Source organism: Haliotis rufescens, unplaced genomic scaffold (genome assembly GCF_023055435.1).
Source record: "Haliotis rufescens isolate VD_foot unplaced genomic scaffold, xgHalRufe1.0.p SCAF_2, whole genome shotgun sequence".
NCBI classification, from domain to species: domain Eukaryota; kingdom Metazoa; phylum Mollusca; class Gastropoda; order Lepetellida; family Haliotidae; genus Haliotis; species Haliotis rufescens.
In genome coordinates, this window is record NW_025963890.1 from 38,891,430 (window position 1) to 38,916,535 (window position 25,106).

General features: G+C 43.3%; 1 protein-coding gene across 3 annotated transcripts in view; it reads left to right on the forward strand.

Moving 5' to 3' along the window:
• Nucleotides 1–25,106, forward strand: part of LOC124114802 (interleukin-6 receptor subunit beta-like) — a 74,105-nt gene that overhangs the window by 11,321 nt on the left and 37,678 nt on the right. For all 3 annotated transcript variants that reach the window (XM_046475562.2, XM_046475563.2, XM_046475564.2), the window contains 3 exons: nt 16,909–18,894; nt 20,901–21,179; nt 24,882–25,020. In XM_046475562.2, coding sequence (XP_046331518.2) covers nt 18,819–18,894; nt 20,901–21,179; nt 24,882–25,020 — 494 coding nt within the window. In that variant the 5' untranslated portion in view covers nt 16,909–18,818. The remainder of the gene's footprint in view (nt 1–16,908; nt 18,895–20,900; nt 21,180–24,881; nt 25,021–25,106) is intronic.

Consider the following 25,106-nt stretch of genomic DNA (forward strand, 5'->3'; position numbering starts at 1 on the left):
ACTCACTCACTCACTCACTCACTCACTCACTCAACAATCAATCTCTGAGGTATCAAATCACATATCAGAGTTTCCTAAATTTCAGATCAGCTCAAAACATTGGATTCAACCATTGTACCTTCATTCACCATATCTTTGCTATGACCAAAGTCACGCTTCATTTTGTCGTGGTAGAACTGAGAAAACACTACTGTGTGTTTAATGCATGCAATGTAGAACTTGGTTTCTTGCAGATTTAACCACACTTACTTGAATTAGGGACCAAACACACAGCATAACGTTTTGAAAGTTAATTTAATCCTGTAAGTTAGTCTGCAGATTCACACTCTCTGATCTGCTCTTCACAATTAATGTAACCATGTATGACATATATTTTAATCATTAAAAAATATTGAGCTTAGATATTTATGATAAACAGTAACACTTTATTTGGTCTGGTGCTTTTTCCTTAAATATAAACTTCTGGAAAATTATATAAAATAGACTAAAATAGACTATAATATTTAGTCATAAAGCCTTCAGGTTCTTGTCATCAAACTGTCCTATAATTGTTATGCAGTCCAAAAAGTTGTGCATTCACTTGCATCAGTGGTTACAGAAATCAATGCTGATTTCACAAGTGATGTATGACAAATATATTCATAATTATTATTAGTTAAGCACACAGAGAATCAATCATTTTGTAAAGCACCAAGTAATAAGATTGCATGAGTGCAGTGAATAGTATGGCTGAAGTGGTAACACACAACTGAGGCAGGGGAAGACACTGTTGGTCAAATACAGCTGATTTCAAACTGGTAGCTTTTGAAAAATAACTGGATTATGGGATAAAACGATCTCTATCAGTAGGTAGTATTGTGTATAGTATAATGTGTTCAACAACCCCTGTATTGCCCAGTGTCCCAGATGCAGTCATGAATCAATAGTCACAACAGCATATTGTCATCGATAATCATGCAGCAATGTTGTCTGCACCTGCACTGACTTAGGTGGTAGGTGTGCAGGGCTGCTTGTATTTACACAGGGTAGGTGTGCAGGGCTGCTTGTATTTACACAGGGTAGGTGTGCAGGGCTGCTTGTATTTACACAGGGTAGGTGTGCAGGGCTGCTTGTATATTTACACAGATTAGGTGTGCAGGGCTGCTTGTATATTTACACAAGGTAGGTGTGCAGCGCTGCATTTATATTTACATGAGGTAGGTGTGCAGGGCTGCTTGTATATTTACACAGGGTAGGTGGTAGGTAGTAGGTGCACAGAGCTGCTTGTATATTTACACAGGGAAGGTGTGCAGGGCTGCTTGTATATTTACACAAGGTAGGAGTGCAGAGCTGCTTGTATATTTACACAGGGTAGGTGGTAGGTAGTAGGTGTACAGGGCTGCTTGTATATTTACACAGGGTAGGTGGTAGGTGTACAGGGCTGCTTGTATATTTACACAAGTTAGGTGGTAGGTGTATAGAGCTGCTTGTATATTTACACAAGGTAGGTGGTAGGTGTGCATGGCTGCTTGTATATTTACACAAGGTAGGTGGTAGGTGTGCAGGGCTGCTTGTATATTTACACAAGTTAGGTGGTAGGTGTACAGAGCTGCTTGTATATTTACACAGGGTAGGTGGTAGGTGTGCATGGCTGCTTGTATATTTACACAGGGTAGGTGGTAGGTGTGCAGCGCTGCTTGTATATTTACACAGGGTAGGTGGTAGGTGTTCAAGGCTGCTTGTATATTAACACAGGGTAGGTGGTAGGCGTGCAGGGCTGCTTGTATATTTACACAGGGTAGGTGGTAGGTGTGCATGGCTGCTTGTATATTTACACAGGGTAGGTGGTAGGTGTGCAGGGCTGCTTGTATATTTACACAGGGTAGGTGGTAGGTGTGCAGGGCTGCTTGTATATTTACACAGGGTAGGTGGTAGGTGTTCAAGGCTGCTTGTATATTAACACAAGGTAGGTGGTAGGTAGTAGGTGTGCAGGGCTGCTTGTATATTTACACAGATTAGGTGGTAGGTGTGCAGGGCTGCTTGTATATTTACACAGATTAGGTGGTAGGTGTGCACCGCTGCTTGTATATTTACACAGATTAGGTGGTAGGTGTGCATGGCTGCTTGTATATTAACACAGATTAGGTGTGCAGGGCTGCTTGTATAATTACACAGATTAGGTGGTAGGTGTGCATGGATGCTTGTATATTTACAGAGGGTAGGTGGTAGGTGTGCATGGCTGCTTGTTTATTTACACAGGGTAGGTGGTAGGTGTGCAGTGCTGCTTGTATATTTACACAGATCAGGTGGTAGGTGTGCAGGGCTGCTTGTATATTTACACAGGGAAGGTGTGCAGGGATGCTTATATTTACACAGGGTAGGTAGTAGGTGTGCAGGGCTGCTTGTATATTTACACAGGGTAGGTGGTAGGTGTGCATGGCTGCTTGTATATTTACGCAGGGTAGGTGTGCAGAGCTGCTTGTATATTTACACAGAGTAGGTAGTAGGTGTACATACCTGCTCGTATATTTACACAAGGCAGGTGGTAGGTGTGCAGGGCTGCTTGTATATTTACACAAGGTAGGTGGTAGGTGTGCATGGCTGCTTGTATATTTACACAAGGTAGGTGGTAGGTGTGCAGGGCTGCTTATATTTACACAGGGTAGGTAGTAGATGTGCAGGGCTGCTTATATTTACACAGGGTAGGTGGTAGGTGTGCATGGCTGCTTGTATATTTACACAGGGTAGGTGTGCAGGGCTGCTTGTATATTTACACAGGGTAGGTGGTAGGTGTACAGGGCTGCTTATATTTACACAGGGTAGGTAGTAGATGTGCAGGGCTGCTTATATTTACACAGGGTAGGTGGTAGGTGTGCATGGCTGCTTGTATATTTACACATTGTAGGTGTGCAGGGCTGCTTATATTTACACAGGGTAGGTGGTAGGTGTGCATGGCTGCTTGTATATTTACACAGGGTAGGTGGTAGGTGTGCATGGCTGCTTGTATATTTACACAGGGTAGGTGTTAGGTGTGCAGGGCTGCTTGTATATTTACACATTGTAGGTGTGCAGGGCTGCTTGTATATTTACACAGATTAGGTGGTAGGTGTTCAGGGCTGCTTGTATATTTACACAGATTAGGTGGTAGGTGTGCAGGGCTGCTTGTATAATTACACAGATTAGGTGGTAGGTGTGCAGGGCTGCTTGTATATTTACACAGATTAGGTGGTAGGTGTGCAGGGCTGCTTGTATAATTACACAGATTAGGTGGTAGGTGTGCAGGGCTGCTTGTATATTTACACAGATTAGGTGGTAGGTGTGCAGGGCTGCTTGTATATTTACACAGAGTAGGTGTGCAGGGCTGCTTGTATATTTACACAAGGTAGGTGGTAGGTGTACAGGGCTGCTTGTATATTTACACAAGGTAGGTGGTAGGTGTACAGGGCTGCTTGTATATTTACACAGGGTAGGTGGTAGGTGTACAGGTCTGCTTGTATATTTACACAGGGTAGGTGGTAGGTGTGCAGGGCTGCTTGTATATTTACACAAGGTAGGTGGTAGGTGTACAGGGCTGCTTGTATATTTACACAAGGTAGGTGGTAGGTGTGCAGGGCTGCTTGTATATTTACACAGGGTAGGTGGTAGGTGTACAGGGCTGCTTGTATATTTACACAAGGTAGGTGGTAGGTGTACAGGGCTGCTTGTATATTTACACAAGGTAGGTGGTAGGTGTACAGGGCTGCTTGTATATTTACACAAGGTAGGTGGTAGGTGTACAGGGCTGCTTGTATATTTACACAAGGTAGGTGGTAGGTGTACAGGTCTGCTTGTATATTTACACAGGGTAGGTGGTAGGTGTGCAGGGCTGCTTGTATATTTACACAGGGTAGGTGGTAGGTGTACAGGGCTGCTTGTATATTTACACAGGGTAGGTGGTAGGTGTACAGGGCTGCTTGTATATTTACACAGGGTAGGTGGTAGGTGTACAGGTCTGCTTGTATATTTACACAGGGTAGGTGGTAGGTGTGCAGGGCTGCTTGTATATTTACACAAGGTAGGTGGTAGGTGTACAGGGCTGCTTGTATATTTACACAAGGTAGGTGGTAGGTGTGCAGGGCTGCTTGTATATTTACACAAGGTAGGTGGTAGGTGTGCAGGGCTGCTTGTATATTTACACAAGGTAGGTGGTAGGTGTACAGGGCTGCTTGTATATTTACACAAGGTAGGTGGTAGGTGTACAGGGCTGCTTGTATATTTACACAGATTAGGTGGTAGGTGTGCATGGCTGCTTGTATATTTACACAGGGTAGGTGTGCAGGGCTGCTTGTATATTTACACAGATTAGGTGGTAGGTGTGCAGGGCTGCTTGTATATTTACACAGATTAGGTGGTAGGTGTTCAGGGCTGCTTGTATATTTACACAGATTAGGTGGTAGGTGTTCAGGGCTGCTTGTATATTTACACAGATTAGGTGTGCATGGCTGCTTGTATATTTACACAGGGTAGGTGTGCATGGCTGCTTGTATATTAACACAGATTAGGTGTGCAGGGCTGCTTGTATATTTACACAGATTAGGTGGTAGCTGGCAGGGCTGCTTGTATATTTACACAGATAAGTGTGCAGGGCTGCTTGTATATTTACTCAGGGTAGGTGTGCATGGCTGCTTGTATATTTACACAGATTAGGTGGTAGGTGTGCAGGGCTGCTTGTATATTTACACAGATAAGTGTGCAGGGCTGCTTGTATATTAACACAGATAAGTGTGCAGGGCTGCTTGTATATTTACACAGATTAGGTGTGCAGGGCTGCTTGTATATTTACACAGAGTAGGTGTTCAGGGCTGCTTGTATATTTACACAGGGTAGATGTGCAGGGCTGCTTGTATATTTACACAAGGTCAGTGTGCTGTATAGCAGGTTTGTAGAATTTGTTGGCATCCAATTCAACATCCTTCTTACATTCTGTTTAAGCAGTGATCATTACTTCCTGCAAATAGGTCATTTAAGTGTACACATGTTACAAATATGGAGAAACTATTGATATTACTTCCTTATTTCCACGCTGTTCTGTGATGTTTATGTGTGGCTTCATATGATGTTGTGATCAGGTTTAATGTTTGTCATACAGTTTATGCACCTTGTAACACTTTTGGTCTTGTATGCACGGATATCAGCAGTCATTAAGACAAAATTCTACCCAAAATCGCATTGAAGACATGTTTGTTGCTCAAGTTCATCAGCCCACATTCTTTGTTTATGATGTTTGTTTGTTGTTTGACACCACACTCAGCAATATCCCAGCTATATAACGGCGGTCTGTAAATAATCAAGTCTGCACTAGACAATCAACTGATTGATATCATCAGCATCGATCCACGCATTTGGGATACAATAACATGCATCAACCAAGTCAGCCAGTCTGATCACCCGATCCCGTTAGTCACCTCTTACGACAAGCATAGTTGCCTTTTGAGGCAAGCATGGGTTGCTGAAAACCTATTCTACCCCGGATCTTCATGGGTCATTTGTTTATGACAGTCATGAGACAGGAGTCAACTATTTGCCCCCCAAAATACAAATCAGAAATTTGAAGATTCATGAGTAATTACTGCAGTCTCTGTTGGTTGGGCTCTGTTGCAATTGTGTCATCATCTCCTTGATGTGCCTTATTTTAAAACATGTTACCTTTGGGTACCCATTAGGGCTGGGACGGGTAACTCAGGTACCCGGGTCGGTCGGGTACTGAGTAGGACCCGGGTACCCACAGGACTACCTGGACCCATGGTTAGTCACGTGATATATTGTTTAATGACAAAAAAATTATCTAGAACTCTATGGTTACACTACAAGTCTCAAATGTTCACATTTCTTTCTGACTGTGCACACATTCCTTCTGACTTTTCATATGGTTGTATAAAGATATAACTTCAGTGTATGCATGACCAGATCCTTTAATACATGTATCTAAATACGTTTTGCAAGGGCTGTGGTAAAAAAATGCCAATCGGACATTTTGTGTCTCTTGAGACCTACAGTGGGTAGTCTGAAGTGCTAAGATGACATCCTTAGGCCATGTCAAGTAACTACGTTGGGCTCTTACTGGGTCAGATAAAGTATACGATGCTGAAAGAAATGTAAATGATTCAAAAATCAAATCTTGTAGCTTACACAGTTCATCCTGGTTCAAGAACGAAACTTTTCTCTGCATTGTGTTTCACTGTGTTCTAGTGTTTGTGTCATGGGTTCTGGTCATAGCCAGGACATCTCTACAGGATAACACTATAGGGATTTAGCCAGGACAACCCTACAGGGATTTAGCCAGGACAATTCTACAGGGATTTAGTCAGGAAAATTCTACAGGGATTTAGCCAGGACAACCCTACAGGGATTTAGCCAGGACAACCCCACAGGGATTTAGCCAGGACAACCCTACAGGGATTTATCCAGGACAATTCTACAGGAATTTATCCAGGACAATTCTACAGGGATTTAGCCAGGACAACCCTACAGGACAACCGTACAGGGATTAAGCCAGGACAATTCTACAGGGATTTAGCCAGGACTACCCAACAGGGATTTAGCCAGGACAATTCTACAGGGATTTAGCCAAGACAACCCTACAGGGATTAAGCCAGGACAATTCTACAGGGATTTAGCCAGGACAACCCTACTGGGCAACCCTACAGGGATTTAGCCAGGACAACCCTACAGGGATTTAGCCAGGACAACCCTACAGGGATTTAGCCAGGATAATTCTACAGGGATTTAGCCAGGACAACCCTACAGGAATTTAGCCAGGACAACCCTACAGGGATTTAGCCAGGACAACCCTACAGGGATTTAGCCAAGACAATCCTACAGGAATTTAGCCAGGACAGTTCTACAGGAATTTAGCCAGGACAATTCTACAGGGATTTAGTCAGCACAACCCTACAGGGATTTAGCCAGGACAACCCTACAGGGATTTAGCCAGGACAACCCTACAGGGATTTAGCCAGGACAATTCTACAGGACAACCCTACAGGGATTTAGCCAGGACAACCCTACAGGGATTTAGCCAGGACAATTCTACAGGGATTTAGCCAGGACAACCCTACAGGGATTTAGCCAGGACAACCCTACAGGAATTTAGCCAGGACAATTCTACAGGGATTTAGCCAGGACAACCCTACAGGACAACCGTACAGGGATTAAGCTAGGACAATTCTACAGGGATTTAGCCAGGACTACCCTACAGGGATTTAGCCAGGACAATTCTACAGGGATTTAGCCAGGACAACCCTACAGGAATTTAGCCAGACAACCCTACAGGGATTTAGCCAGGAAAACCCTACAGGACAACCCTACAGGGATTTAGCCAGGACAACCCTACAGGGATTTAGCCAGGACAATTCTACAGGGATTTAGCCAGGACAACCCTACAGGGATTTAGCCAGGACAACCCTACAGGGATTTAGCCAGGACAACCCTACAGGGATTTAGCCAGGACAATTCTACAGGGATTTAGCCAGGACAACCCTACAGGGATTTAGCCAGGACAACCCTACAGGAATTTAGCCAGGACAATTCTACAGGGATTTAGCCAGGACAACCCTACAGGACAACCGTACAGGGATTAAGCCAGGACAATTCTACAGGGATTTAGCCAGGACTACCCAACAGGGATTTAGCCAGGACAATTCTACAGGGATTTAGCCAGGACAACCCTACAGGGATTTAGCCAGGACAATTCTACAGGGATTTAGCCAAGACAACCCTACAGGGATTAAGCCAGGACAATTCTACAGGGATTTAGCCAGGACAACCCTACAGGACAACCCTACAGGGATTTAGCCAGGACAACCCTACAGGGATTTAGCCAGGACAACCCTACAGGGATTTAGCCAGGATAATTCTAAAGGGATTTAGCCAGGACAACCCTACAGGAATTTAGCCAGGACAACCCTACAGGGATTTAGCCAGGACAACCCTACAGGGATTTAGCCAAGACAATCCTACAGGAATTTAGCCAGGACAGTTCTACAGGAATTTATCCAGGACAATTCTACAGGGATTTAGTCAGCACAACCCTACAGGGATTTAGCCAGGACAACCCTACAGGGATTTAGCCAGGACAACCCTACAGGGATTTAGCCAGGACAATTCTACAGGACAACCCTACAGGGATTTAGCCAGGACAACCCTACAGGGATTTAGCCAGGACAATTCTACAGGGATTTAGCCAGGACAACCCTACAGGGATTTAGCCAGGACAACCCTACAGGAATTTAGCCAGGACAATTCTACAGGGATTTAGCCAGGACAACCCTACAGGACAACCGTACAGGGATTAAGCTAGGACAATTCTACAGGGATTTAGCCAGGACTACCCTACAGGGATTTAGCCAGGACAATTCTACAGGGATTTAGCCAGGACAACCCTACAGGAATTTAGCCAGACAACCCTACAGGGATTTAGCCAGGAAAACCCTACAGGACAACCCTACAGGGATTTAGCCAGGACAATTCTACAGGGATTTAGCCAGGACAACCCTACAGGGATTTAGCCAGGACAACCCTACAGGGATTTAGCCAGGACAACCCTACAGGGATTTAGCCAGGACAATTCTACAGGGATTTAGCCAGGACAACCCTACAGGGATTTAGCCAGGACAACCCTACAGGAATTTAGCCAGGACAATTCTACAGGGATTTAGCCAGGACTACCCTACAGGGATTTAGCCAGGACAATTCTACAGGGATTTAGCCAGGACAACCCTACAGGAATTTAGCCAGACAACCCTACAGGGATTTAGCCAGGACAACCCTACAGGGATTTAGCCAGACAACCCTACAGGAATTTAGCCAGGACAACCCTACAGGGATTTAGCCAGGACAACCCTACAGGGATTTAGCCAGGACATTTCTACAGGGATTTAGCCAGGACAACCCTACAGGAATTTAGCCAGGACAACCCTACAGGGATTTAGCCAGGACAATTCTACAGGGATTTAGCCAGGACAACCCTACAGGGATTTAGCCAGGACAACCCTACAGGGATTAAGCCAAGACAACCCTACAGGGATTTAGCCAGGACAACCCTACAGGACAATTCTACAGGGATTTAGCCAGGACACCCTACAGGGATTTAGCCAGGACAATTCTACAGGGATTAAGCCAAGACAACCCTACAGGGATTTAGCCAGGACAACCCTACAGGACATCCCTACAGGGATTTAGCCAGGACAATCCTACAGGACAACCCTACAGGGATTTAGCCAGGACAATCCTACAGGACAACCCTACAGGGATTTAGCCAGGACAATCCTACAGGACATCCCTACAGGGATTTAGCCAGGACAATCCTAGAAGGATTTAGCCAGGACTACCCTACAGGGATTTAGCCAGGACAATCCTAGAGGGATTTAGCCAGGACAACCCTACTGGGATTTAGTCAGGACAATTCTACAGGACAACCCTACAGGGATTTAGCCAGGACTACCCTACAGTGATTTAACTAGGACAATTCTACAGTGATTTAGCCATGATTTTGCTTGTACAACTCTACGGGGATTTAGCCAGGCCAATTCTACAGGGATTTAGCCAGGACAACCCTATAGGGATTTAGCCAAGACAACCCTACAGGGATTTAGCCAGGATAATTCTACAGGGATTTAGCCAGGACAACCCTACAGGAATTTAGCCAGGACAACCCTACAGGGATTTAGCCAGGACAATTCTACAGGGATTTAGAGCCAGGACAACCCTACAGGACAACCCTACAGGGATTTAGCCAGGACAACCCTACAGGGATTTAGCCAGGACAACCCTACAGGGATTTAGCCAGGATAATTCTACAGGGATTTAGCCAGGACAACCCTACAGGAATTTAGCCAGGACAACCCTACAGGGATTTAGCCAGGACAATTCTACAGGGATTTAGCCAAGACAATCCTACAGGAATTTAGCCAGGACAGTTCTACAGGAATTTATCCAGGACAATTCTACAGGGATTTAGTCAGCACAACCCTACAGGGATTTAGCCAGGACAACCCTACAGGGATTTAGCCAGGACAACCCTACAGGGATTTAGCCAGGACAATTCTACAGGACAACCCTACAGGGATTTAGCCAGGACAACCCTACAGGGATTTAGCCAGGACAACCCTACAGGGATTTAGCCAGGACAATTCTACAGGGATTTAGCCAGGACAACCCTACAGGGATTTACCCAGGACAACCCTACAGGAATTTAGCCAGGACAATTCTACAGGGATTTAGCCAGGACAACCCTACAGGACAACCATACAGGGATTAAGCCAGGACAATTCTACAGGGATTTAGCCAGGACTACCCTACAGGGATTTAGCCAGGACAAATTCTACAGGGATTTAGCCAGGACAACCCTACAGGAATTTAGCCAGACAACCCTACAGGGATTTAGCCAGGACAACCCTACAGGACAACCCTACAGGGATTTAGCCAGGACAACCCTACAGGGATTTAGCCAGGACAATTCTACAGGGATTTAGCCAGGACAATTCTACAGGGATTTAGCCAGGACAACCCTACAGGGATTTAGCCAGGACAACCCTACAGGAATTTAGCCAGGACAACCCTACAGGGATTTAGCCAGGACAACCCTACAGGGATTTAGCCAGGACAATTCTACAGGGATTTAGCCAGGACAATTCTACAGGGATTTAGCCAGGACAACCCTACAGGGATTTAGCCAGGACAACCCTACAGGAATTTAGCCAGGACAATTCTACAGGGATTTAGCCAGGACAACCCTACAGGACAACTGTACAGGGATTAAGCCAGGACAATTCTACAGGGATTTAGCCAGGACAACCCTACAGGGATTTAGCCAGGACAATTCTACAGGGATTTAGCCAGGACAACCCTACAGGAATTTAGCCAGACAACCCTACAGGGATTTAGCCAGGACAACCCTACAGGAATTTAGCCAGGACAACCCTACAGGAATTTAGCCAGGACAACCCTACAGGAATTTAGCCAGGACAACCCTACAGGGATTTAGCCAGGACAATTCTACAGGGATTTAGCCAGGACAACCCTAAAGGGATTTAGCCAGGACAACCCTACAGGGATTAAGCCAAGACAACCCTACAGGGATTTAGCCAGGACAACCCTACAGGACAATTCTACAGGGATTTAGCCAGGACACCCTACAGGGATTTAGCCAGGACAATTCTACAGGGATTAAGCCAAGACAACCCTACAGGGATTTAGCCAGGACAACCCTACAGGACATCCCTACAGGGATTTAGCCAGGACAATCCTACAGGACAACCCTACAGGGATTTAGCCAGGACAATCCTACAGGATAACCCTACAGGGATTTAGCCAGGACAATCCTACAGGACATCCCTACAGGGATTTAGCCAGGACAATCCTAGAAGGATTTAGCCAGGACAACCCTACAGGGATTTAGCCAGGACAATCCTACAGGACATCCCTACAGGGATTTAGCCAGGACAATCCTAGAAGGATTTAGCCAGGACAACCCTACAGGGATTTAGCCAGGACAATCCTAGAGGGATTTAGCCAGGACAACCCTACTGGGATTTAGTCAGGACAATTCTACAGGACAACCCTACAGGGATTTAGCCAGGACTACCCTACAGTGATTTAACTAGGACAATTCTACAGGGATTTAGCCATGATTTTGCTTGTACAACTCTACGGGGATTTAGCCAGGCCAATTCTACAGGGATTTAGCCATGATTTTGCTTGTACAACTCTACGGGGATTTACCCAGGACAACCCTAAAGGGATTTAGCCAGGACAACCCTATAGGGATTTAGCCAAGACAACCCTACAGGGATTTAGCCAAGACAACCCTACAGGGATTTAGCCAGGACAACCCTACAGGGATTTAGCCAGCACAACCCTACAGGGATTAAGCCAGGACAATTCTACAGGGATTTAGCCAGGACAACCCTACAGGACAACCCTACAGGGATTTAGCCAGGACAAACCTACAGGGATTTAGCCACAATTTAGCCAGGACAACCCTACAGAGACTTAGCTGGGATTCCACAGCAAGTATGCTTGCCAGGCAGAAAATAATATATATTTTTCAGATTTTTAAAGACATTATAGAGTTCTTATTTTCTTGAATTCAGAGGTATTTCACAGTTTTTCTGTTCAGTTTACCAGTCAAAATACTGGTCCATTTTGCCAGTCCTATTTATTAACCTATTGATAGCATCATAAAGAAGGTTTTTTACATCACTGATCAGTGTTATATAAAAAATGCCAGGATGCCATCTGGAGCCACAGGCTTTAAAACGTGCAGGCCTGGACTAAATTCTTCTACGACGATGGATTACGGAGATTTTGCTGTCCGAAATTTCACATCTGTTTTTGAGGATGGATTTAGTGACGATGAGCTCAATTCATCACTAGCTCTAAATTTAACATTTAAATCCTGACGTAAATGAGTTCAGTTTTAAATTAAATTTAGACCTAGTATAAATCCGTTATACTACCTCTAATTTCAAAACACAGTAGGTTTATATATTAACATTGTATTTTCACACTGCATCGGTGTGCATTAAAAGCAGTAATGTAAAACTAGGCTTTCTCTTTACTGGTCCTGTCACCAGTGAAACACAAGTCACGTATACAAAGCTATACAAAACTAGAGCATTCGATGTAATAAGTGCCCCGCTCTAATTAACGCCCACATTGATATTTGCTAATGTATTGTTGTGAACAATCCCAATTTGCACCCCTTCCAATTGATCAATGCACACAAGACTTATTTATACTTGTATGATATGTGTGTTATATGCATTATGGGAAATTAAATTCTGGAAAAATATATCTGTTGTGTATAAACATTTCAGGCTGTCAGCATAGACCACGAAATTTACGATCTTTCAACTCTGTTGTTTTTCACCAAAATAATATTCAAATAAGAGCCCACTATTTATAATTTTGAGAGCGCCCTGAGTGCTTATTATGTTGAATACAGATTGCTTATTATGTTGAATACAGTATATTAGAATGAAGTAGTGTGAGAAATGGTTTTTTTCCAATTTGTGAAATTTTACTGATATTTGCATTTACCATGTTTACTTGGTGTCGAGTATCAGCCTCTACATGCTCCGAGAAGGTCAAGATAAATTCCTGGGCTAAGGTGGTCCCCCTGTCAGTACTGCAACCACCCTCATAAACCCAATTTAGTGGCTACTCATTAGTGTGAAATTACCCAATAGATTGGACACTAGGGAGGAAATATATATTGAATACCCAAAGAAAACTATCGATACCAATTATGAATGATGACATGTTAAGAAACATCATATCATCAACGGCCCAAACCATGATCTGGAGTCCTGGTTGATGCAAGATTATATATTTATGTTGGCAGTGATGTGTGACTGTGTCCTGTGTAGCATGTTGAAAGCATGCACCATACACCAGACTTCCTCTTTATCTAGTTGGGAATATCTTCTCGCTGCCTTCTTCTCAGTCCTGGAGGCAACCCGGGGCTGTGCAGAACCTGTCTGGACTTGAAGCTGGGAGATCTGTTCATTTGTTTGTTTGCTGTTTATGCTGCAGTCAGCAATATTCCAGCTATATGACGGTGGTCTCTAAATAATCGAGTCTGGACCAGACAATCCAGTGATTGACATCATGAGCATCGATCCACGCAATTGGGACCGATGACATGCATCAGCCAAGTCAGCGAGCCTGACCACCAGATCCCGTTAGTCGCCTTTTACGACAAGCATAGCCAACTTTTACAGCAAGCATGTGTTGCTGAAGACCTATTCCTCCCCGGATCTTCACAGGTCGAAGCTGTAAGATGAAGCAGGCCAAACAGATAGATTGTCCAGGATGCTGGCAGATCGAACCTGACAAGCACAGTACAGTTATGAAATGCTTTGTCCCACTTATAGCGTTGGTGGATCAGCTTGTACAAATTCTGTAGGAACTTCCATTCGTAGTTTGAAGGGAAACAACTCCCCAACTTTGAAAGTATTGAAAAATGGCTGGGCTTTTTCTAAGCGAACTCAAAATTTGCTTATTATGGACTATAACCGTGACTGGTTTGACTCGTGTTCGGCACTATTCTCGCTGCACTGCCCAAGCGACAACTATCGCAGGAATGAGAAACAAAGGATATAAAGTAAAGAGCTGCAGCCAAACTGACATGTGTTTTTGTTGTTGATTATTGTACACATGACTTGCAAGGGTAATGCTATCGGTCAACATCATCTTGTTCACAGTAAAAGACTACATCGTATCATTCAGCGAATTTAGTAAGAGGTGACAATAAAAACTTGGTCAATAAAAATGTGAAATTTAAGATAAAATATCACTTGACATGATGATTTACCATTGAAATTGTATTTTCTGTTCTGCTTGGCATTGTTTTATATACAGGTGACTGGTCAAATTGTTCCATGTGAAAAAAATATCCAGCACTCGCAATCAGCTGCACCGAAGTGCTACGCTTACTGTTATTATTATTTTAAATATATTTAATATAAAGCTGCAACTAAAATAACATGATATTGGAATATATTACTCCTGATAAAAAAATAGTTTCAGATACAATTTTTCCCGATCATCGCATAAAAATCCTTTCAAGTTATATCATTGGGTAAGTTTTAACCAAATCACCGGTAGATTCCAAGAAAATGTGTGTACAGCTGATTGCTGTTTCTGGCTTAGTTTACGAGAAAATTGGCAAGGTAATCTTGCAATCCCTGTATGTAAAACAATGCCTAGCAGAACAAAAAATACAATTTAAAGGGTAGATCAACATTTCTGGTGATTTTGTATCTCAAATTTTTTATTTTTGTACTGACCAAATCTTTTATCACCCGTTCGTTTACCGGAATTCACTGAAGGGATACGGTGTATTTTTTTCTGCCCATAATATTCGAAATTTAAAAAAAATAAATACTGAATCCACTAGACAACATGCTAGAGGGGAGTGTGCATTATACTTGGATATGCACTGTACTCAAGAAAATACGGTAAGATTACATTTATTTCTTGGCATATGTTATCAAATTGACACATGATTTTTTTTTATTCACACATGAATATCAAACAGTAACTGTCAAATATGAGGTAGTTGTGACCGAAATACAAATTTTTGATTGGCAATAACAAGATTCCGGATCGAGATTCTGACAAAATTAACCAAAGTGTTTTGTTGTCTAAAACAACAGGTCCCCAAATATGCGAGCGAGCTATTTGAAGATTGAGAGTTAGAGTATTGTTGCCCTTTAAGGCTTAATGGAGTATTGCATTTGTGAAATTCAGTTCAAGCTTGGGTGCATCAGCTATTTTCTATACCTCTGCAGTGACATGGCCTATATAGTTTACTTTCCATCAAGAATCTTACTTTGTTTGATGCTGAGTTCGTACTCTTGAAGACTTTTCAGAAGTGTTTTCATCCTGATTCATTTGGTTGTCAAGGGGAGACTAGGTCCAGAGTAACCCGTGCTTGTTGTTTGAGTCAAATGTAAATGATGAGGCTCCGTGTCTTGTTTGACTGAGTGTTCACAGATGGCGTGGATCGTTGCACTGTGAGCATCTTCCTGAGGCAAGGGAATTAACTGACGAAGTCCAGTTTCCACCCTTGCTAAACTGGGCTGGAATTTCTTGGCTCGATCATAGTGGCTATTACTAGTTATGTCCCTTCTATGACCCCCCCTATTGACCAATCAGATTCCACCTCCCTTATCAATTGCATTTGATTAAAACAAAATGGCGGCACCCAGACAAGATAATCAAAATGAAGATTGTATTAAAACGAGTCTTACTTTGTGAAGTGCAAATCACGTGAGCACCTTGATTAAAAACATGAAAAAATTTGGAAAATATCTGTTGATGCTGAGTTGGCAGGACACATGCTTTGCAAATCCTGCAATTGACTGAAATCATCATGGCAGTTAACCAAACCAGATGTCAAAATTTTGTTACACGATTTTGATTTGGACTGTGCATAGACTCGTCAGTCCAGCCAAATTATAACTCCATAATACCAGTGTAGATCGGCAGGGGTTAATATTGCGCTTCATAATCTGTTTACTCCCTTGCCTCGGGAAGATGCTCTGTGAGATACAAACACATTGTATTTTGGTTAATCATTAAGGCACCGTATATCTTGAACATACTTATATATACAATCCTACAATTTACTCAGATATGTGACATAAAAACAAGTGCATGTGAATGACTCCAGATTATAATTGCAAGGACAGACAAGTTTGCCAGCCTTTAGTCCATCCATAAGTTGAAAGGCCTCTTCCCTCGGTCTGGATTCGAGTTGGAATTTGTTCCCACCAACTGGTCATAGGAGGCAATTTAATGGTTTAAGTGGTCAGACAGCGTGACTTTTTTTCTCATAATATCTCTGCATTGTCTGGTTCAATATTTACACTAACGGTCCACTGTCCTTTTGCTGGAATATTGTCGAGTGCTGTGTTGAGCAACAAACAGACTAACGTGTGTATACCCACCCTGGGGTGTTGTGAATTGGGTTAAAAGAAGACCTTTGTTACTATAAGTACTGACACCTAGGTCATAAACAGATTGTACCTGGATGTGCTCAGCGGATTACTGGGGATATTGTGTCATATTGTGTCATGCATTGTTGTTGAGATTGTACCAATTATTATTTTCTTCAAAAGACGAATAATTTTTTTAACGAAAAAAACAACTTTACATTTCCTATTTTAGCATCATGAGTTGTGAATATTGTAGTGCGAGACATACTCAGCTTAACAAGTCAGGCTTACCTTCTTCAGCAGCTCGTGGAAGAAGTTTGAATGTTAACAGACAGATTATGCTGTAAGCTCACTTAGAACTTTGGACCTGGTTAGCTAAACAAGGCTAAAGTTAATAAATTGTAACAATCCTAACTAACTTGATTGTGTTGTTTCTGTTTCACAGGCTCAAGGATATGAAGGATACATGATGGACAAGACAAGAACAGCATCGCCTCCAACCACTGAACAGTGAATGTCACCATGGAGTCAGTGTTCATCAGCATCACGGATCAGTGAATGGCGACATATTTGTACTAACCACAGAGCAGTGAATGGCGACATTTGAGCACCACAGTAGTGAATGGCAACATATTTGAGCACCACAGAGCAGTGAATGTCCCTATGTTGGTCACCGAGCAGTGAATGGTGCCATGTTGATCACCGAGCAGTGAATGGTGCCATTTTGGTCCCCAAGCAGTGAATTGTGCCATGTTGATCACCAAGCAGTGAATGGTGCCATGATGATCACCAAGCAGTGAATGGTGCCATGTTGATCACCGAGCAGTGAATGGTGCCATGTTGATCACCAAGCAGTGAATGGTGCCATGATGATCACCAAGCAGTGAATGGTGCCATGTTGATCACCGAGCAGTGAATGGTGCCATGTTGATCACCGTCCATCCGTGAAATTTGTGCCTGCTTTCAAGAATTATTTTTTTTAACAGAATGAAAGTTGGATGTGATACATGGTGACTTTTCCCTAATCTGAAAACAATATTTATTTTTAACTTGCCGTGTGACCATGCCATATTTATATCAGATAAGAAATCATTAACACTAAAGTGTGAATCATTTCATTTTCGTTAAAAAAATTTCCCATGTCGAGTGATAGTTACTATAGCAACATCAGCAAGATTTGGCACAAGGCATAAGATACCATGCTGTCACAGAGCAATTGACATATTTTGATGATTTTTAACAAATTTGGACGAGGTGTGATGAGATACTGGTGCTAATGTTCACTGACAGTGAAGATCACAGACAAGATTTCGAGTCCACCCAATTGTTACACTGCCTGAGGGAAAGTCATTTGTTTTGTACAGGAATACTCATATCCTTTGTGTGTCACTGAACAGGAAGCTGTCTCTGTTGAAAATAGATATAATATTGGTTATATGTAAGATTCAAGTGTACTGTCATTTTTGAAGATGTGAGACAATCCATTTACCTGGCAAGTCTGTCAAACCAGGTTTTTTGTGTACTGTCTGTTTGAAGATGTGAGACAATCCATTTACCTGGCAAGTCTGTCAAACCAGGTTTTTTGTGTACTGTCTGTTTGAAGATGTGAGACAATCCATTTACCTGGCAAGTCTGTCAAACCAGTTTTTTTGTGTACTGTCTGTTTGAAGATGTGAGACAATCCATTTACCTGGCAAGTCTGTCAAACCAGGTTTTTTGTGTACTGTCTGTTTGAAGATGTGAGCCAATCCATTTACCTGGCAAGTCTGTCAAACCAGGTTTTTTGTGTACTGTCTGTTTGAAGATGTGAGACAATCCATTTACCTGGCAAGTCTGTCAAACCAGGTTTTTTGTGTACTGTCTGTTTGAAGATGTGAGCCAATCCATTTACCTGGCAAGTCTGTCAAACCAGGTTTTTTGTGTACTGTCTGTTTGAAGATGTGAGCCAATCCATTTACCTGGCAAGTCTGTCAAACCAGGTTTTTTGTGTACTGTCTGTTTGAAGATGTGAGACAATCCATTTACCTGGCAAGTCTGTCAAACCAGGTTTTTTGTGTACTGTCTGTTTGAAGATGTGAGACAATCCATTTACCTGGCAAGTCTGTCAAACAAGCTTTTTTGTGAAGGAGATATAACATTGGTTATATGTAGGAGTTAAATGTACTGTCTGTTTGAAGATGTGAGACAATCCTTGCGTCGGCCAGGTTCATGAAACAGTTCTCGTCATGTGGACATTATGTCTGTTATCTGTATGAAGTCAAGTGTCTGATGTGAAGATGTGAGACTGTCTCTGGCCAGTCTAGGAATCCAACAGTTCTTGTACTGGACATCGGCTGTTGATGCAGCTGGGTCAACATGTCTGTCAACATTGTGTCGGTGATGCTGATGATAGTGATGCTCCCTCCTGCAGCAGCAGAATGGCCTCTTGGAGGTAAGATATGTCTTGTATTTGTGTTATGGTGGTCCTTCTTTAAAACTGAGACATAATTTTATCTCAACAATCTTTTTCCAGTTATGTACAATATATCCCTTTAACAATTTCTGACATTAAATATATTTAAGTCTTTGAAAGGCATTTAGAAGTAATACACATAAGTAAGAAAATTTATTTGTTACAAAAAAAGTTCACATACTCTATATCTCCAAGCTTGCATTTTGGCAAACAAACACTAACCCCTGAATCCATTCCCGTCATTCTCAAGATCTCAAATTACCCGCCCTTGATTTCAAGGAGATATTGAGGATGACAGGTTCAATGTACCAATGTGATCCGGATTAGTTTTAGCTTTGTGCCACTGATCGAAACTCTTGAAATTATGTTCTATACAAGACTTGAAGCTAATTCAACTGTATTATAATGGCCCATGACATTCTAAATGGATCAGGGTACCCCAATTTTAGAGCATCTCTCGTACCAACCTTTTAGAGCAATGAGAGGTCTCTGTTATCCTACCCACCGGGGCGTAATAGGTCTTTTGTATCCCAACAACCAGGGCGTGATAGGCCTCTTGTATTCCACCCCAAGGGCATAATAGGTCTATTGTATCCTACTACCCCAAGGGCATGATAGGTATCTTGTATCCTACCCCAAGGAAGTGAAAGGGTATCTTGTATCCCGACCCAAGGGCATGATAGGTATCTTGTATTCCAACCCAAGGGCATGATAGGTATCTTGTATCCCACCCCAAAACATGATAGGTATCTTGTATCCCAGTCCAAGGGCATGATAGGTATCTTGTATTCCAACCCAAGGGCATGATAGGTATCTTGTATCCCACCCCAAAACATGATAGGTATCTTGTATCCCAGTCCAAGGGCATGATAGGTATCTTGTATCCCACCCAAAGGGCATGATAGGTATCTTGTATCCCACCCCAAGGACATGAAAGGGTATCGTGTATCCCACCTCAAGGGCATATGATAGGTATCTTGTATCCCACCCCTAGGGCATGATTCGCCTCTTGTATCCCACCCCAAGGACATGAAAGGCTATCTTGTATCCCACTCTTGAGGGTGTGACAGGTCTCTGTTTTCCTAACTTGTGGAGCATGATATGTCTCTATTATCCCACACTTCAGGGAAAGTTATGTCTCTACTATCACACACACACACACACACACACCCTTCAGGGCAGGATAAATCTATTGTATCCCACCCATCCCCTTTGGCAAATTAGGTCTCAGGTATTATACCATTCGTGGCAAGTTAGGTGAATTAGGGAAAGGTGGTATTTGGTATCCAATGTTTCAGGGCAAGGTGGTACCTGGAATCTCACCCTTTAGGGCGAGGTAGTATCAGGTATCACACACTTCAGGGCAAGGTAGTATCAGGTATCACACACTTCAGGGCAAGGTAGTATCAGGTATCACACACTTCAGGGCAAAGTAGTATCAGGTATCACCCACTTCAGGGCTAGGTAGTATCTGCTGTCACCCACTTCAGGGCAAGGTAGTATCTGCTATCACACACTTCAGGGCAAGGTAGAATCTGCTGTCACCCACTTCAGGGCAAGGTAGTATCTGCTGTCACCCACTTCAGGGCAAGGTAGTATCTGCGATCACACACTTCAAGGCAAGGTAGTATCTGCCATCACCCACTTCAGGGCAAGGTAGTATCTGCTGTCACCCACTTCAGGGCAAGGTAGTATCGGCTATCACACACTTCAGGGCAAGGTAGTATCAGGTATCACACACTTCAGGGCAAGGTAGTATCAGGTATCACACACTTCAGGGCAAGGTAGTATCAGGTATCACCCACATCAAGGCAAGGTAGTATCAGGTATCACCCACATCAAGGCAAGGTAGTATCAGGTATCACACACATCAAGGCAAGGTAGTATCAGGTATCACACACATCAAGGCAAGTACTATCAGGTATCACATACATCAAGGCATATGAATGAAGATGTAATGTCTGAAAACATTGTTTTGGTTACAGAACTGGTTCCGTCAACTCCGGGAGGGGACTATGTTTTGATTGGTCAACAGCTCCTGCTGGACTGTCACCTGAACAGCTCCACAACCTACAACTCGGGCATGTTGTTTGTGGAGAAGGGGGACGACTTTAATGGAAGCTTGACCATCATTGACAGCCGAACAGCTGAGATGAACCTGACCGTCACATCTCTGAGTGATGCTGGGAGATATTACTGTTGGGTAGGAGTATCAGGGGAAGGCAGCAGCCTGTTCGTGGGATCACGCTTAGTGGAAGTTGAATGTAAGTGTAAAATGGTGTAATAATGTGTAAGTGTAATAATTTGGGTAATGTGTCCAGACAACATGGATACAGGTCACTGTGATATAGCTGGATCTGGGTCTGTTTTTTGTAACGTCTAAATGGATTGGGCGGGTGGATTCAGGGACTTGGGTGTTTGTGTAGCATTGTGCTGGTGGCAATCAATGGTTGTCTGGCCCAGCTGGACTTTTTACAGGCTGCTGTGATGTAGCTGGAGTATTGATGACTGAAGCATTAACAACAAACAAACATTTAACACAACAACCAGGGTCTCTGATGTGTCTCTGATAAGACATCATCAAGGGCGAGATGGGTCTCTGATAAGTCATCCTTCAGGGCAAGATGGGTCTCTGATAAGTCACCTTTCAGGGCAAGATAGGTCTGATAAGTCACCCTTCAGGGCAAGATGGGTCTCTGATAAGTCACCCTTCAGGGCAAGATGGGTCTCTGATAAGTCACCCTTCAGGGCAAGATAGGTCTGATAAGTCACCCTTCAGGGCAAGATGGGTCTCTGATAAGTCACCCTTCAGGGCAAGATGAGTCTCTGATAAGGCACCCTTCAGGGCAAGATAGGTCTGATAAGTCACCCTTCAGGGCAAGATGGGTCTCTGATAAGTCACCCTTCAGGGCAAGATGGGTCTCTGATAAGTCACCCTTCAGGACAAGATGGGTCTCTGATAAGTGAGCTTTCAGGGCAAGATGGGTCTCTGATAAGTCACCCTTCAGGGCAAGATGGGTCTCTGATAAGTCACCCTTCAGGACAAGATGGGTCTCTGATAAGACATCATCAAGGGCAAGATGGGTCTCTGATAAGTCACCTTTCAGGGCAAGATGGGTCTCTGATAAGTCACCCTTCAGGACAAGATGGGTCTCTGATAAGTCACCCTTCAGGACAAGATGGGTCTCTGATAAGTCACCCTTCAGGGCAAGATGGGTCTCTGATAAGACATCATCAGGTGCAAGATGGGTCTGATAAGTCACCCTTCAGGGCAAGATGGGTCTCTGATAAGTCACCCTTCAGGGCAAGATGGGTCTCTGATAAGTCACCCTTCAGGACAAGATGGGTCTCTGATAAGACATCATCAAGGGCAAGATTGGTCTGATAAGTCACCTTTCAGGGCAAGATGGGTCTCTGATAAGTCACCTTTCAGGACAAGATGGGTCTCTGATAAGTCACCCTTCAGGGCAAGATGAGTCTCTGATAAGACATCATCAAGGGCGAAATGGGTCTCTGATAACACCATCCAGGTCAAGATGGGCCTGTTATTTTTTATTTGTTTGTTTGTTGTTTAGTGTCACACTCAGCAATATTCCAGCTATATGACGGAGGTGGAGGGATGGGTCTCTCATGCTAGTGATGAAACAACACAACAAATCTCTGATGCACTGCCATACCTTGCCGTTACATGATATTTACCAAAACTGTATCATGAGATACATGACGATACAAAATTTGTATTTTTAATGAAGGAATAACCCTACGAGGGGTGTTCATTAAAGATTTCCCCTAAACCACTTAGGGTAATCATATTTGGTTGAAATTTCACATGTGTAATGATACATGTATCTATGGGTTATGTCTGAATTTGCAGCACCGAACTATTAATCTTACCACTTTTACAGGTGTTATGATCGACTTGGGTGTGACAATGGAGCCAGTAGAATACCGAACAGTGATTAGGTTTTTATATTTGAAAGGTCGCACACCAAAAGAAACTTTAGATGAAATGAAAGCAACTTATGGGGACGATGCCCCATCATATGACGTTGTTAAACACTGGCATCGCCAGTTCAAGTGTGGTCGGACATCTGTGAAAACAGCTGCCATTCCTGGTCGCCCCCATTCAGCCATTGATGAGGACACTATCCATCAAGTGGAGACCGCCATTTTGGCAGACCGACGTATAACTTTTCGTCAGTTAGCACAAGATGTCAAGATCAGTGTAGGGTCTGTGGAAAAAATCATCCAGGACAATTTGAACATGCATAAGGTGTCTGCACGATGGATTCCCAGGTTGCTCACACCTTTCCAAAAGCATGAACGAGTCAATTGCTCAAAGGATCTTTTGGACATGTGCAAAAATAACCAGGCAAACTTTTTTGACAGACTTATCACACAGGATGAAACACGGGTAAATCACTATGATCCTGAGACTAAAGTTCAGTCGATGCAATGGAAGCATGTGGAGTCACCATCCCCAAAGAAGGCACGTGTCCAACCCTCTGCAGGCAAGGTCATGCTCACGGTGTTTTGGGACCAGCACAGAGTAGTGATGATGGATTTCTTGGCAAAGGGTACCACAATCACAGGAGCTTATTATGCTTCACTGCTGCGGAAATTGCGGGACGCTATCAAGCTTAAGAGGCATGACATGCTGACCAAGGGTGTCCGTCTCCTGCAAGACAATGCTCCAGTACACAACTCTCATGTTGCCCAGACAGAATCGCGTTCCTGTGGCTATGAAATCCTTCCACATCCTCCTTACTCTCCTGACCTTGCACAATCTGACTTCCACCTCTTTCCAACCATGAAGTCATTTTTGAAGGGAAAACGTTTCACAGATGATGAAACACTGATTTCTGAAGTCAAGTCCTGGTTTGAGACGCAAAATGAGGGCTTTTACAAGCAAGTTCTCCATAATTGCATAAAACGATAGGAGAAGTGTGTAACTCTTGGTGGTTCCTATGTTGGGAAAGACTAATACCTATGCCAAGTTTCATTCCACTAGGTCCATCAGAAGTGGGTCAGGGGAAATCTTTAATGAAGACCCCTCGTATCTACTTAGAATTTCATTTCATTTCCTATGATATGTATTGTATCATTGCCTTCAGTGTCATTGAATCCCTAGTTGCCAGAAAACATGATTATCACTGTTCCAGATTACCCCAAACTGGTTGTGATCACCACTCAATGATTATCACTGTTCCAGATTACCCCAAACTGGTTGTGATCACCACGCAATGATTATCTCTGTTCCAGATTACCCCGAGCCGGGTTGTGAACACCATTCAATGATTATCTCTGTTCCAGATTACCCCGAGCCGGTTGTGATCACCACTCAATGATTATCACTGTTCCAGATTACCCCGAGCCGGTTGTGATCACCACTCAATGATAATCACTGTTCCAGATTACCCCGAGCCGGGTTGTGAACACCATTCAACGATTATCACTGTTCCAGATTACCCCGAGCCGGGTTGTGATCACCACTCAATGATTATCACTGTTCCAGATTACCCCGAGCCGGTTGTGATCACCATTCAATGATTATCTCTGTTCCAGATTACCCCGAGTTGGTTGTGATCACCATTCAATGATTATCTCTGTTCCATATTACCCCGAGCCGGGTTGTGAACACCATTCAATGATTATCTCTGTTCCAGATTACCCCGAGCCAGTTGTGATCACCACTCAATGATTATCACTGTTCCAGATTACCCTGAGCCGGTTGTGATCACCACTCAATGATTGTCACTGTTCCAGATTACCCCGAGCCGGTTGTGAACACCACTCAATGATTATCACTGTTCCAGATTACCCCGAGCCAGTTGTGATCACCACTCAATGATTATCACTGTTCCAGATTACCCTGAGCCGGTTGTGATCACCACTCAATGATTATCACTGTTCCAGATTACCCCGAGCCGGTTGTGATCACCACTCAATGATTATCACTGTTCCAGATTACCCTGAGCCGGTTGTGAACATCACGTGTGTGAAGTACAACTGGGACGAAAAAATGAACTGCACCTGGGACCTTGGTGTAAACTACGTCAACGCTTCCAATATTGAAGTTTCTTTTTTTTACCAGACACGGAGAGGGTATGTTTGAAAGATTTGCCCTTTAAATGGATAACCTTTAGATATGCTTTTCCAAATACAGCTGACTAAACGATTTAGTAGACAAC